We start from the raw sequence: 15,247 nt of genomic DNA, 5'->3' as shown, positions 1-15,247 counted from the left end.
GGGACGGGCTGGCGCTGCCGGGAGGGGCCGACGCTGCCCTCTCCGTCTGCGCCGCTCAGGCTCCCGGCTGTTCTATATGGAGCGCGCCCCGCGCTGCGCGAGGTTCCAGCCCTCCGGTGTTCCACAAAAGCGCGGAAGGAAAAGCTGCGCCTGCTCTCTGTGCCTTCCCCGTCAGAGCGGTCCAGGCAGCGAGGGGCTTGGTGGGCGCACTCTCCCCAGGTGTGGCGCGCCCGCTCCCTTCCGCGGACCCAGTCTCAGTTTCCGCTGGCGCCAGTCGGGTGCGCGCGCCTTCTGCCCTCCGCTTCCCCAGCCCCAGTCCGCGCCCGCGCCGGTCGGGTGCCTGCGCCCTGGGTCTCGCCGCGACCTTCCCCTCCCCCCTGCCTCCTGCCTCCGGCGGGGCTGGGCCGGTCCGCAGCCTGCGAGCTCCTCTCTGGAGCCTCTCGGTCTCTTTGTTCTGCGAACGGCCGGCAGTGTGTTCGGGCCGGCTAATTTACTCTCTCTCTTTTGGTCTCCCACAGTTCAAGTTGGCAACTCACAGAAGCTCCCTCCGATTGTCCTCAGGGCACTCAGGCCCGGACCCTACCCCAAGCAATGCCGCCTATGAGCTCCCGGGACGGATCTCCGTCCTTAGCTCTTTTGTCTCGCTTTTTATCTTTTATATCTTGTCCTACCTCCTTTCGAAGACAATGGGCTGCTTTTCTGGGCGCCTGATGACCTCAGCTAGCGCTCAGAAGTTGTTTTGCGAAGTTTGCTCTGCCTTCAGTTATTCTTTTGATGAATTTGTAGGAGAGAAAGTGGTCTCCCCGTCCTACTCCTCCGCCATCTTGGCTCCTCCCCCAACAAACATATTTTTAATTAATTTTTAATTTATTTTTAATTGAAAGATAATTACTTTACAATATTGGTTTGATTTCTGACATACAGCAACATGAATTAGACATAGGTGTACATATGTCCCCTCCCTCTTGAACCTCCCTCCCACCTCCCACCCTTTTTTACCCCTTTAAGTTGTTACAGAGCCCCAGTTTGAGTTCCCTGAGTAACACAGCAAATTTCCATTGGCTATCTATTTTATATATGGTAGCATGTATGCATATTTTGCTGCTAACTATTTTGGCTGTCCTAAGCTGCGAATAGTTTTTTTTCCCCCGTAATGAGTAAGCTTCGTGTTAACTTTAACTGTACAGCATGGACAACATACTTGGAAAAAGTGCTGATGCCTGCGTTTAAACCCTCCGCACACCAGGCTTTCCTGGTCCTGCTGTCATTCTGCTGACCAACACTTGTACAAAACCAAAGTGAGCAATTGAAAGACATAGATCACTGGCGGGTGATACAACAGTAACTCCCACCTCTTATAAATCCCCATCTCAGCCAAGTGTCAACTCATTTCCCATGTCCTCGACATGAATGCTCACATAGTATGATACGCCATTGAAAGTTCCCATTGGCCACTATTTTACAGTCTCTGCCTTAGACATATTTTTCAACAACTGGGGACCTCAGGGTTTGGGGAGAGGAGAAGAGAAATGTGGAATAAACAAATTAAAAAGGATAGCAACTTTAAAAAATATAGAAGGAATGATACATGTACTAAATCTTCGTTATCCATTCCTCTATTGATAGACATTAGGGTTGCTTCCATATTTTGGCTATTGTAAATTGTGCTGCAATGAATATCAGGGTGCATGTATCTTTTTGAACTCTGGTTTTCTTTGGGTATATGTCTAGGAGTTATATATAATGGAATATGGCAGTCATGAAAAAGAACAAAATAATGCCATTTGAAACAACATAGATGGACCTAGAGATTGTCATACTAAGTGAAGCAAGTCAGACAGAAACAGAAAGACAAATAGCTGATATTGCTTATATGTGGAATCTAAAAACAAGGTATAAGTGAGCTTATTTACAAAATAGAAGATGAATCACAGATGTCGAAAACAGACTTACGGTTACCAGGAGGAAAAGGGGGAGGGATAAACTGGGATACTGGGATTGACATGTGTGCACTATGGCTATTATTTCCTATTAGTTATTTATAGATAAAATAAATAACTAATGAGTGCCTACTGTGTAGCACAGGGAACTCGACTCAGTCCTCTGCATGGCTTGTATGGGAAAATAATCTTAAAAATAGTGGATGTATGTGTATGGTTAACTGATTCACTCTGTTGTACACCTGAAACTAATACAACATTGTAAACCAACTAGACTCCAGTAGAAATTTAACACATGTATTAAGGAATAAGTGATCAAAGTGTCAACCTTATTACTGATGAAAGCCAAATTGAAGAATGGACTTAAGTGAGCAGGAATAGCAGGTGTCATAATCTTGAACTCCAGAAATGGATATATCCACTCGCTCCAGGCATCATGGAGCAGCTCTAGTTCTGCCATGTGTGTCCCCTCCCTGGAGCACATGCTGCCAGCCCAGCACGATAGAGGTACATGTGCTAGAGGAAGGTAAGGGGTGGGGCTGAGCCACACAAGCTTGTCACATCCCCCAAGCTCAGTAATCAGATAAGTCACACCACTTTTCCTGTGGGGAGAGGCAGGAGGCTAAGATTTTTAGGAAACTTCCCTTCTTTTGGAAACCATTTGACTGGGATATATAGATGAGAGAGGAGAGCTGTTGGAGGACAGATGGAACAATAAGTGCCCACTGAACTGAGAAGGCATTTTGAGACCAAAAAATGATGCAGGAGGCTCCATGTAATCAATGGATCCCTTGATTACAGGGTAACTTACTCACAGGGTGGGACTGGGCAGAAAATGATCTGGAAGCATTTGCAGTGGCTATGGCCACTGGTATGATTTGATGGTTAACCTGGAGTGTGGGGTGCTTGGAAATATGGCCCATATTCCCAAGTCAAGATTTATGAGTGAGTCATAGCTTCCCAGGTGGTGCAGTGGTAAAGAATCCACCTGCCGATAGGAGAGATGTGGATTTGATCCCTGGGTCGGGGAGATCCCCTGGAGGAGGAAATAGCAGCCCACTCCAGTATTCTTGCCTGGAGAATCCCTTGGACAGAGCAACCTGGCAAGCTACAGTTTTATGGTTTGGAAAGAGACCAAGATAAGTATACACGTTATTATAATGAAAGTCCACATAATATGGGGAAGAACCACAAAAAAAGATGTATGCGTTGTGCTGAGGACTTCATTATGTAATAGAAAGAGAGAGAGAAAAAAGAACAGAGAGCTTGCATGGGTGATATGTGGAATGAATGTGGTATTGAGCTGATTATTAAAGGAGGGGTATATTTTTCTTTTTCTTTTTTAAAAAGAATTTATTATTGTCATATAATTGCTTTACAATTTTATGTTAGTTTCTACCATACAACAAAGTGAATCAGCTATATATATATATATATGTCCTGCCCCTGTACAGCCTCCCTTCCTCACCCCATCCCACCCCTCTAGGTCATCACAGAGCACCAAGCTAAGCTCCCTGAACTTTATAGCAGCTTCCCACTAGCTAGCTATTTTACATGGTAGTGTCTATTTGTCAGTAATGTTCTCCCAATTCGTCCCACCCTCCCCTTCCTTTTCAAATGAAAAGGAATAAGTCATTTTACTTGGAGAAGTAAGCCTCAGAAATGACACAAAGCTTATTCCTGGGGTGGTCCCTTCTGGCTAAAGTATGGAATATGCTGGAATTTAGGTCTTGGATGCAACAGAAGGGGCCTGAGTCCTCAACTAAGAAATCCTGCTCGCTTGAGTCCTCTTGAGAGTAGTTTTCTACTTTTACCTGCTTGGAAACACTGTAGGTGTTCAAAGATGGTTATAAGTGGTCTTTGGGACTTAACCAAGGAGTTGATTAAAAGAGTTTAGAAATCATACCTACCATTTCGTTCCAGATATTAGCACTCTCCTGAGAATTTCAGGATATCAATATTCACCCAGAATCCCAGGAACACCTTGGAGCAAATGGGTTAAAGGGCTCAGGCTGTGTCCCTGTGCTTGCCGTTTACTGGCTGGGTCAACCCCGGGGGTGGGGCGAGCCGTGTAGGAAGTTGAATCAGGAACCGCTCCTCCAGTTCCAATTGGCTTGTGACCCATGCTGGATTTCTTACTGCTTTTATAAATCACTGTTCACTGTAACTATTTCTAGACGAAAAATAAAATAAAAATTATAAAACTCTTTTTTCTTTCAGTGAAGAAAAAGAAGCCTAAACTATTAAATAAATTTGATAAGACTATTAAAGCTGAGCTTGATGCTGCAGAAAAACTCCGTAAAAGGGTAGGTCGATGGTCTATGTTTCATAGAAACGTGTGATGGTTTCATTGTTAAATAAACTCAGGCGTTACCCTTGGTTTGGTTTTGAAAAACACTGCAAGAGAAACAACCTTTGAATAGAGTGGATTTTCCCCCAGGCACAGCAGCGTTCCATGTGAAGTGAGTCAAATGAAAAGAAAAACTGCAGCGGTAATGGCCAGATAGAAACAGAACTTCATCTTCAGGCCAGCCAGGTGGGGAGTCAGCCCCTTCCATCACCATCTAGTTGTGTGGCTTTGGGGAAATCACTCGGTCATTCTGAGTCTCCATTTCCTTGTGTTAAAAAATAAGAATAATAGGTACCTACTTCTTCCTTGATTTTTTGTAAAGATCCAATGAGATAAGCAAATAGTTGAGGAAAAAGTGGAAGCAGTGACAGATTTTATTTTCTTGGGCTCCAAAATCACTGTGGATGGTGACTACAGCCACAAAATTAAAAGACACTTGCTCTTTTGGAAGAAAAGCTATGACAAACCTAGACAGCGTATTACAATGCAGAGACATCACTTTGCTGACAAAAGCCCATCTAGTCAAACCTATGGTTTTTCCAGTAGTCATGTACAGATGTGAGAGTTGGACCATAAGAAGGCCGAGGGCCAAAGAATTGATGTTTTTTAATTGGTGCTGGAGAAGACTCTTGAGAGTCCCTTGGACTGCAAGGAGATCAAACCAGTCAATCCTAAAGGAAATTAACCATGACTATTCATTGGAAGGACTGATGCTTTAGCTCCAATACTTTGGCCACCTGATGGGAAGAACTGACTCATTGGGAAAGATCCCAAAGCTGAGAGAGACTGAGGGCAGGAGGAGAAGGGGATGACAGTGGATGAGATGGTTGGGTGGCATCACTGACTCAATGGACATGCGTTTGAGGAAGCTCTGGGAGATGGTGATGGACAGTGAAGCCTGGTGTGCTGCAGTCCATGGGGATCACAAAAAAATCAGACACAACTTAGTGACTATACAATGAACAATGAGATAAGAAATTTTTTTTAAAACCATCAGTACTGCCAAGCAGCATACAAGTAAGGGTTTTCATTTTAAAGCACCCTGATGCAAAAAATAATAATAATAATAAGTTAATCTAATACTTAGGATAGTTACTATTAGGTGAAATGATTTTAAATTTAAGATTCTTCTCACTTTGGGTTAAACTCACATAGCTCTAATTCCCAGGGTGACAGTTTTATGTTTTGCTTTGTCATCAGTTAATTCAAAACCTTATTTGCATTTGTTCCTGGATATTGCAGTTTTTGAAAACAGGGAATTAACAGAAGATTGAAGTTATCTGTTCTCCCAACTCAGTCATTTTCATCTAATTACCATGCCCAATATTTATTATAATGTATTTAATGACATCTTCACTTAATCATCTGTAGGCTTACCTTGTTTTATTGTGCTTTACTTTCTTGTTCTTCATGGATATTGCACTTTTTTTTTTTTTTTCCAAATTAAAGGGTTTTGGCAGCCCTGTGTCAAACAGGCCTATCAGTGACATCTTTCCAACCTCATTTGCTCACTTCATGTCTCTCTGTCACATTGTGGTAATTCTCAAAATAATTTCAAACTCTCCACCAGCCAAGAGATTATGACTCGCTGAAGGCTCAGATGATCAACATTTTTTAGCAATAAGGTATTTTTAATTAAGGTTTGTGCATTGTTTTTTAGACATTAATGCTCTTGCATACTTAATAGACCATGGTGTGATGTAAAGTGCAAGTCTCTCAGTTGTGTCCAGCTCTTTGTGACCCCATGGACTATAGCCTGCCAGGCTCCTCTGTCCATGGAGTTCTCCAGACCAGAATACTGAAGCAGGTAGCCATTCCCTTCTCCAAGAGATCTTCCCAACCCAGGGATTGAACCTAGGTCTCCCATATTGCAGGCAGATTATTTACCATCTGAACCACTAGGGAAGCCTGGTGTGATATAAACATAATCTTTAAATGTAATGGAAAGCAAGATATTCATGGGGACTTGCTTTATTGCAGTGTTTGCTTTATTGTGATGATTTGGAACCAAACCCGCAAGATCTCCGAGGTTTGCCTCTACTTCTCTCTTGTGAAAATTTCTGTCTTGGTTCTGTACTTGAATTTATACCTGGTGTAATACCGTTGGGTTTCCTGTAATGTGGTTTTTAATCAGTAGACATTGAGACATTAATAGAGGATTGTCATAATTAAAAAACAACAATAAAAACATCCAAGTTAGGCATTGAAGTGGGACAAAAGTGTGCTTCCCACACATCTTTTGGAAAAGTCCCAAACAAGCATGAAGATGTCTGTAACTAGCAAATGGCAAGGTTCCCAAACCGAAGCCTGGCTCACCCTCATCAGCAGCCGATACAAATGAAGTAATTCCAGAGAATATTACAGCCCAAGTCTTTGTTCACTAAATTAACATTGGATGATTTCTGTGTCTATCTCATTTAACTTTGTAAAATGAAGTCATCTATTCTTTGTTGAAATTTTGCATTTCTTACTAGGAATGAGGCAGGAATCTTCTTTTCCTATCACCCTGTTTGGCATTCTCCACTTTCTCTGTGCTGTATATCCTTAGTGAAAAATAAGGGGGGGGGTACCTATTTCACAGGTGATTTTAGTGATAAAGAATAAACGAACAGCTTTAGAGAAGGATTTTTATGTAATGATAATGAATGGTACAGAAGTTATCAAGGGACAGGTCAGTCAGTGAAACATAAAAGTGCTGGAACAATTCATGGGGTGTTCTCCTCTGGCCCTTGCTTATTTGCAGAAATTATTATGCTAACCTCAAGAAGCACCGTGGGTCTGTAACAGGGTAAATAAAAGAGGAAGAAGTGGCTACTGAGGCAATTCTTGCTTCTGAAACAACAGGGAGCCGTGTTATGAACTGAATCATCAGTGGAATTAAGTTTTTTAGGGTTGTTTTTATAGCTGGTGTTTTCAAATAATGCAACAGACTCCCCTGGGATCACTGTGGCCCTGAGGCGTACTCTGCTCAGAAGAGGCCCAGTCTCAGGTCACACCCTTGTTTCAGATACCATGTGACATGAACGTGTGAGGTCACTTCCTATTTCCTCCAAAAATGCACAAATCATTTTTCAGTCACTGATTTTTAAAAATAACATGTATTGTTTAAAACTCCTCCTTATGCCCCAGAAAAAGGATTGGAAATGATAGACTGAAATATTCATTCATTTGTTGGAATCATAAAAAATGGAAAGGAGGGAAAGCTTAATAAAGCCAAAAGTTCAACACATGAAAAGTTCACACTGCAGGCTCTAAACGGGGCTAGGAATGATGTCAACTGTGGGCTGAGTAAGGCAGGGGCATGGATCACACCGTCAGATGAATAGTGGTCCTCAGAAGAGCTGCTCTGTGTCAAGTCCAGAGAGAGTGTCCTGCTGTAGATCTTCATCAAGGACCCAGTGATGGATGGCTCAGCCTCCTCCCTAACGTTGCACCCACTGATGCTTTTTGGTTTTTTAATTTATTTATTTTGATTGAAGTATAGTTGATTTACAATATTATTTTGGTTGAGTGTATACAGCAAAGTGTTTTAGTTATGCATGTGTGCTCAGTCATGTCCCACTCTCTGTGACCCCATGGACTACAGCCCGCCAGACTCCTCTGTTCATGGGATTCTTCAGACAAGAAAACGGGGTGGGTTGCCATTTCCTCCTCCAGGGGATCTTCTCAACCCAGGTATCAAATCTGTGTCTCCTGCGCCTCTTGCATTAGCAGGCGTATTCTTTACCAATGTGACATGTGGGAAGCCCGTTTCAGTTGTAGATACATACATATCTATTTTTTTCAGATTCTTTTCCCTTATAGTTATTGCAGAATATTGAGCATAGTTCCCTGTGCTGTACAGTAGGGCCTCATCAGCTCTTTTCTTTTAGAAGATTCCAGTGAGTCAATGGAGAAGTAATTAAGAGAAATAGAAAATCTCAATGAATCCACCCCAGGGATGAATTCTAAACTTAATGAATACAATTTAGGGAGAAACAGAATTTTTATATATCTTCAACGTGTATCTTCCAAAATATTCATTAATTACAAAACAAAAACTAGTAAATTTATAGTACACCCATGGATCTTAAGTGACCTCTATGGGCTATGTCTTAATGTCCTGCAAGGCAGCCCACTGGCCTTATGCCAAAACAGAGGCTGGGGGTGGGGTGACAGGGGCAAGTACCTGTCTCTCCAATGAATGGTCTTGGTCCTAGGATCACATATAAGCTGTGTTGAATAACAGGTGATTTTTAGGCAAGTCTTCATGAGCATTCTATCTTATAGTTGAGTTTATTAAGAATTGTGTAATGGTGTCAGGAGCTTTATTCTCCAGTAAGAACCTGGGGAAGGGAAATTTTTTTCAGACTAACAGCAAACACATTTACTTTGCCCGACAGCTGAGGGGAGGGCAGGGCTGATGGTCCCTTGGGAAAGGAACGGAGCATCTGTGTGAAGGGATCCAGAGATGCCTAGAACAGAGCCAGTGTGTTCCATTATTTATATAACCTTGATGGTCAACTAAGGGAGTGTTAGCTGGAAAAATACTTAAGCAGACTTGTTATGAATATTGTTAATCCTATGCTTTAAATCTGGAGATGGTGCATTTAGCATGATTTTCACAAAAATAGCTCCCAAATTTGCAATTTAAGTTGTGTAGGGCATGTGATAGACTGAAAATTGTCCCCCCTGCCCACCCCTCAAAAATATCCATGTCCTAATCTCTTGAATCTGTAAATGTTACTGTGTTTGGAGAAAGGGTCTAAGACGGGATTATCCTGGGTTATCTAGTTGGACCCTAAATTCACTCCCATGTTTCCATATAAGAGAGAGGCAGAGGGAAACCTGATATAGACAGAACAGAAGACACACAGAGAGAAGACAAAGTGGAGATGGGAGTGGTGTGTCCACCAGTGAAGAAATGCTGTCCCTGGTGGTCCAGTGACTAAAGACCACACTTCCAATGCAAGGGGCCCAAGTTCAATCCCTGGTCAGGTCCCACATGCCCCAGCTAAAAATCCTGCAAGCCACAATGAAGATCAAAGATCCCACGTGCTGCAATTAAGACCCTGCATAGCTAAATAGATAAATACATATTTTAAAAGAAAAGAAATGCTGTCAGGAGGCAGGAACAGATTCTCCCTTACAGCCTCTGGATGAAGAATGGCTCTGCCCACATCTGGATTCCAGTCCATTCTCCAGACAGTGAAAGAATGAATTTCTGTTGTTTCAAGCCACCGAGTTTGTGGCCATTTGTTACAGTGGCCACAGAAAACTCATCCAAGGTAGTTAGAAGAAAGTTACTCAGAAAAGGATATTTATTTTGAATTCTTCATCCCTTAAAATCATTCATGGGAGAAATAAAGTAGTGGTTTTAGAAGTTGTTATCCAAAACACACAGAGCATTCTCAAAATTCAATGATAAAAAATAAGCAACACGATTTTTAAAACGGGCCAAAGACCTTTGATGACAATTCACCCAAGAAGATATTCAGATGGCAGATGAGCATAGGAAAAGATGCTTCACCTCATATGTTATGGAATGCAATCTAAAACAAGATGATACTACTACTACACCTTTGGAAAGACCACTATCACTGATCACTAACAACACTGCATGCTGACGACCATGTGTAGCCCTGGAAACCCCTGTAGTACAGCCACCTCGAAAGACAGTTTGATGGTTTCATACAAAACTAAGCATATTCTTGGCATACAATCTAGAAATCTCGTTCCTTGGTATTTATCCAAAGGAGTTGAAAATTTATGTTCTCCTAAAAACCTGCACATAGATGTTTATAGCAACTTTCAGTAACTGCCAAAACTTGAAAGCAACCAAGATGTCCTTCGGTAAGTGATCAGATAGATAACTGTGATACATCTAGACAATGAAATCTGACTCAGCACTAAAAAGAAATATCTATCAAGCCAAGATAATTGTTGTTGTTGTTCAGTTGCTCAGTTGGGTCCAACTCTTTGTGACCCCATGGACTGCAGCACACCAGGCTTCACTCTCCATCACCATCTCCCAGAGCTTCCTCAAACTCATGTCCATTGAGTCAGTGACACCATCCAACCACCTCGTCCTCTGTCGTCCCCTTCTCCTCCTGCCTTCAATCTTTCCCAGCATCAGGGTCTTTTCCAATGATTCAGCTCTTCACATTAGGTGGCCAAAGTATTGGAGCTTCAGCTTTAGCATCAGTCCTTCCAATGAATATTCAGGACTGATTTCCTTTAGGATTGATTGATTTCATTTCCTTGAAAAGATAGGGATGAAAAGATAAGGAGGAAGCTTAAATGCATATTACTAAGTGAAAGAAGCTAATCTGAATAGGCTATATACTACTTGATTCAAACTATATGACTTTCTGAAAATGCAAAACTATGGAAACAGTAAAAATGTTGGATACCTGTCATTATACATTTGTCCAAACCCATAGAATATACAACACTAGGAGTGAACCCAAATGTAAATTACGGACCTTGGGTGATTTTCATGTGTCATTGAAGGCTCATCAATTGCAACAAATGTCCCACTGTTCTGAGTCGGGATATGGGTTATGGAGGAGTCAGGGCATTAGTAGGGGTAGGGGTTACATGGGAGATCTCTATACTTTCCTCTCAATTTTGCTGCAAACCTAAAACTGTTCTAAAAAAATTAAGCCTTTTAAAAAGTCAATATTGTGAGAGGCATGGCATATTTTAAATAGCCATACAATTATTTCTGACAATTAACTTAGAGAATAAGTTACTGGCTTGATTTATCTCAGCCTTCAAACCCTCATTCTTTTTGCATTAACCTATCCATCAAGTAAGAGACTTACCTGGGACACACTTTATTTTCCCATGCTGGCTCTCATATCCTCCCCACACTACAATAGTAGTAATAATAGCTAACAAATTTTCAATAGTTTCCATGGTCTCTGCATCAGCTCTAAGCACTTTATGGATGTTGTCAGATTTGATCTTCACAGCAACCCCCAAGGTAGTCAAGTACTCCCATTGTCCCCATTTCACAGATGAGGTGTATTAAGGCAAAGTCATAAGTAATTTGCCAGAAGTTCCATGTCTCCTAAGTGGTGGAGCCCAGATTCTAGCTAGACCCTCAGCATCACTGATGGGCATGTGACAGGAAATAAAAAAATGAAAACAAAACAAAACAAACCTCCTTCTTCCAGGATTTTAAGGGGCTTTAATATAGATGTTGCCTGGTTCTATTCAGCCAAGTCATTGAGAAGTAGGTGTCAGTAACAATCTAGTAGTACTATATGGTGTGCTGAGCCCAACCACATTTCTGGGGTGAACTTTGTTGTTATGAAAACTCACTTGGTGAAGGTAATGACATACAAAGCACAGTGAGCTCACATTTATACAAGGAGAGAATGGATTTATGGGCAGATGGCCTGAAGGGTCTGGTAAAGTTCAACTCAGGAACTCTGTCTCCATCTCATGGTTCCAACATCCTGATGTGCTGCCTTCCAGTAGAACATCAGGAGACGTGTGTTTGTCACTGTGGATGGACTGAGGCAGGGTCGGGGGGTGGGGGTGGGACTCCTCACCCCCATGCTGAGACCCTCGGCAAGCTTACCTGTCGCACATCCTCTGCGTCTGTTTCCACAGTGGTGGTCAGAGACCTATCACAGGTGCTCCAACTGGCCTCTTAAGGACCCACGTGGGCTTTGGAGGGGTCTCATGACCTGGAGGCAGTGAGGCACTTAAGCACCAGCTGAGCCTCATCAGCCCTGATGTTCAGTGGGTGACAGTTTCCGAGGCCAGGTGGCCCTCTCATCTCATATGCTTATTCCCCACTGAGACTGCCCTTCTCATTGCAGACGTTCTAACTGCCAGGAATATTCCTCCCCCAGCTTAAGTCCTAAATGTCTTTTAAAGATTGCATGTAGAAACTATACATGCAGAGAGAAAATGCCATTTCTTTAACAAAGACTCATAGTCAGGTATCTGCCTTTTAAAAAATAAAGTCTATTTGTGTTCATTTCTAGTTTTATGTTTTCCATCATGCAGTTAATTATTTAAAATCTTAAGACAGAAGATTGTTAACTATAAACTCAGAAGGGAGTCTGGAAAATTTTAGCAAAATTTACTTGGTGAATATTAAATAACTATATTATGCATTTGAATTTATTCTATGTACGTAATTGCCTCTTCCTAACAGGGAAAAATTGAGGAAGCAGTGAATGCATTTGAAGAACTGGTTCGCAAGTACCCTCAGAGTCCAGGAGCTCGGTATGGGAAAGCACAGGTATGCTGAAGCCCTGATACTTAGGACACTGTTTTGATGTCCTTATGTTCTGTATCATTGGATTTTTTTACCACCTGGTATTTGCATTTTGGGCTTCCTTGATGGCTCAGTGGTAAAGAGCCTGCCTACTAATGCAGGAGACACAGGTTCCATCCCTGGGTCAGGAAGATCCCCTGGAGAAGGAAATGGCAACCCACTCTTGCCTGGAGAGCTCTGTGGACAGAGGAGTCTGGCAGGCTACAGTCCATGGGGCTGCAAAGAGTCGGACACAGCTGAGCGACTATCACTACACTATTTGCATTTTGTTTTCCCTTCTGACTTGTATACAGAATCAGCTTCTCATGCATATGCATACATTCAAGCAAGAAATACTGTTTTAAATAAGGCAATTAATTATTCCTATTTTGTACTAGTGAATTTCATAATGTATTTTTGTTCCCCCTCCATCTAGTTTCTCTCTGATTTTGAAAAGAAAATAAAGAGTAACACTTTCATCTCTGATTTCCCATCCCCTTCACATTCATTCCATTTGACCCACCACCTAGTTAAATAGAAAGTGGAATGGACTTGGTTCTCTCTGTAGTGTCTGTCAGCTGACTCATTTCTTACCACCTACCTTCTCCCCAGCTCCACCCTCACCTCCCTTTCTCATCAGACTTTCTCCATCTTTCAACTCCTCAATTCATGAAGCTTTTCCATGTCTTGCTGTAGCTGCAGAAACCTTCCATGGGCCACATACTGTTTTAGGCCCTGAGATTATCACAAAGAACACTCCAGAGGTCTCTGTCCTGTGGAGCTTATATTCCAATGGAAGATATTTTAAGTTTCTTTCTCAGAATTTTTGTAGTGAAAGCCCACGCTATGGCAGGTCCTGTTCTAGGCACTGCAGATGCAGCTATCAACAAAACACAGGGCGTTTTCACTGTAATGAAGACAGTACAAGAGACATAGAAGAGAATCTCTTGCTTGCTAGTGGATACACTGTCAGGAGACAAAAGTAAAGCAGAGCACGGCTATAGGACATGTGAGGGGGGTTAAAATGTTGGATAGGGTGGCCAAAAGATGGCTCATTGAGGCAGTAACGTTTGAGCAAAACCCTAAAGGTCTTTATAGATAAATCTATATTTAAAGAATATTAGAAGTGTTAAATATATTAGGACATCTTACCTGATACTATATACCATAAAGAAAAGAAGATCATAGAGTAAAGAACATGTTATTACAATGTTTTGTTCATAGGTGGTAGGAGAGTGGCACAGTGATTTAAGATAATCAGGTGATCAGAAAAGGCCTTCCTAGGTGGTGACAAGTGGCTGAAATGTGACAAGGTTGAGGAAGGAGCTGTCCAGGCAGAGGAAACAGGGAATCAGCCTTGACTTGATCCCTGGTGGACAGGAGGAGGGGCGTACTGAGGGAGGTGACATGGGGTAGGTGGAACCAGGGCCTCATGGGCTGTATTCTTTGTGCATTGGAAACACTTGGAGGGTTTGTGCATGGATATGCCTCTCCGGTTGTTTTTTTTTTTTTTTTTTTAAATAAAGATGACTAGTTGCTGGGTAGAGAAAGGATTACGGTGGCATGAGTCAGAGCCAGAAAAATAGGAGAGATTGCAGGTGTCCTCAAGATGCTCTGGCTTGGACTGGTCCTGGCCACAGAGGTGGGGCAGTGGACAAGGGCAGGACTGAATCAGACAGTAAAGAATCTGCCTGTAATGCAGGAGACCAGGTTCAATCCCTGGGTCAGGAAGATTCCCTGGAGAAGGGATAGGCTGCCTACTCCAATATTCTCGCCTGGGAAACCCCATGGACAGAGGAGCCTAGCAGGCTACACTCCAAGGGCTGCAAAGAGTCAGATACAACTGAGCAGTTTTTAATTTCAGAGATGAATTTGGTGTTTTTGGTTCACCAGTCTAAGGAGAGGATGGTGCCAGGTACTGACCAGGAAGACTGGAACAGGTTTGGAGAGATGCAAAAATCAAAGATCCACTTCTGGTTCCTGTGAAGTTTATGATGCCTGTTACACATTCAAGTGCACATTGTCAAGTAGACCATAGGTGTTATTCCGTTTGAAACCCTGGGTAAAATCCAGGGCTGGTGTACAAATGTCAGGCAGTAAACCTCCTCCTGCCAGGGGAGGATGAGACTGTCAGCCCTGCTGGGAAATGGCAGATTCTGAGCTGCAGAAATTTTCCAGATTCAGGAGAAGCCGACAACACTTGTTCAGAGGGGGCAGAGCTGTCACTTGTGGGTGACACTCTCACGGAAACTAACACATCTAGAGGTAAAACAAGTATGTTTGTCTCTTAACTAAAGGCAACAACCACTCGAAATATAGATGCTTAAATTCTTCCTGTGAGTGTGTACATGCTCAATCATTTCAGTCATGTCTGACTTTTTTTTGACCCTGTGGGCTGTAGCCCACCAGGCTCCTCTGTCCATGGGATTTCCCAGGCAAGAATACTGGAGTGGGTTGCCATTTCCTCCTTAAGGGAATCTTCCTGACCCAGGGAACAAACATAAACTCCTGCATTGGTAGGTGGATTCATTACCACTGAGCCACCTGGGAAGTCCCAAATTCTCCCTGTTTTCTCCTTAAAAGCTTATTAAACTTATATTAATTCAGTTTTAATAAATTAAATTTGTGAAAATTTAATGAAAAGAAGTTCCTTTTATCCGTGATGCAGTACAGACTAACAACTATATCATATCTATAAAC

At 42.3% G+C, this 15,247-nt stretch overlaps 1 protein-coding gene across 4 annotated transcripts in view; it reads left to right on the top strand.

Annotated features, from left to right (window-relative positions):
- ASPH (aspartate beta-hydroxylase) overlaps positions 1–15,247 on the top strand; it is a 182,600-nt gene that overhangs the window by 122,048 nt on the left and 45,305 nt on the right. For all 4 annotated transcript variants that reach the window (XM_061123370.1, XM_061123369.1, XM_061123372.1 and 1 more), the window contains 2 exons: positions 4,161–4,246; positions 12,446–12,532. In XM_061123370.1, coding sequence (XP_060979353.1) covers positions 4,161–4,246; positions 12,446–12,532 — 173 coding nt within the window. The remainder of the gene's footprint in view (positions 1–4,160; positions 4,247–12,445; positions 12,533–15,247) is intronic.

This window comes from Dama dama, chromosome 21 (genome assembly GCF_033118175.1).
Source record: "Dama dama isolate Ldn47 chromosome 21, ASM3311817v1, whole genome shotgun sequence".
Classification (NCBI taxonomy): domain Eukaryota; kingdom Metazoa; phylum Chordata; class Mammalia; order Artiodactyla; family Cervidae; genus Dama; species Dama dama.
The sequence above is the reverse complement of the archived record's forward strand: the minus strand, read 5'-3'. Positions and strand labels throughout refer to the sequence as shown.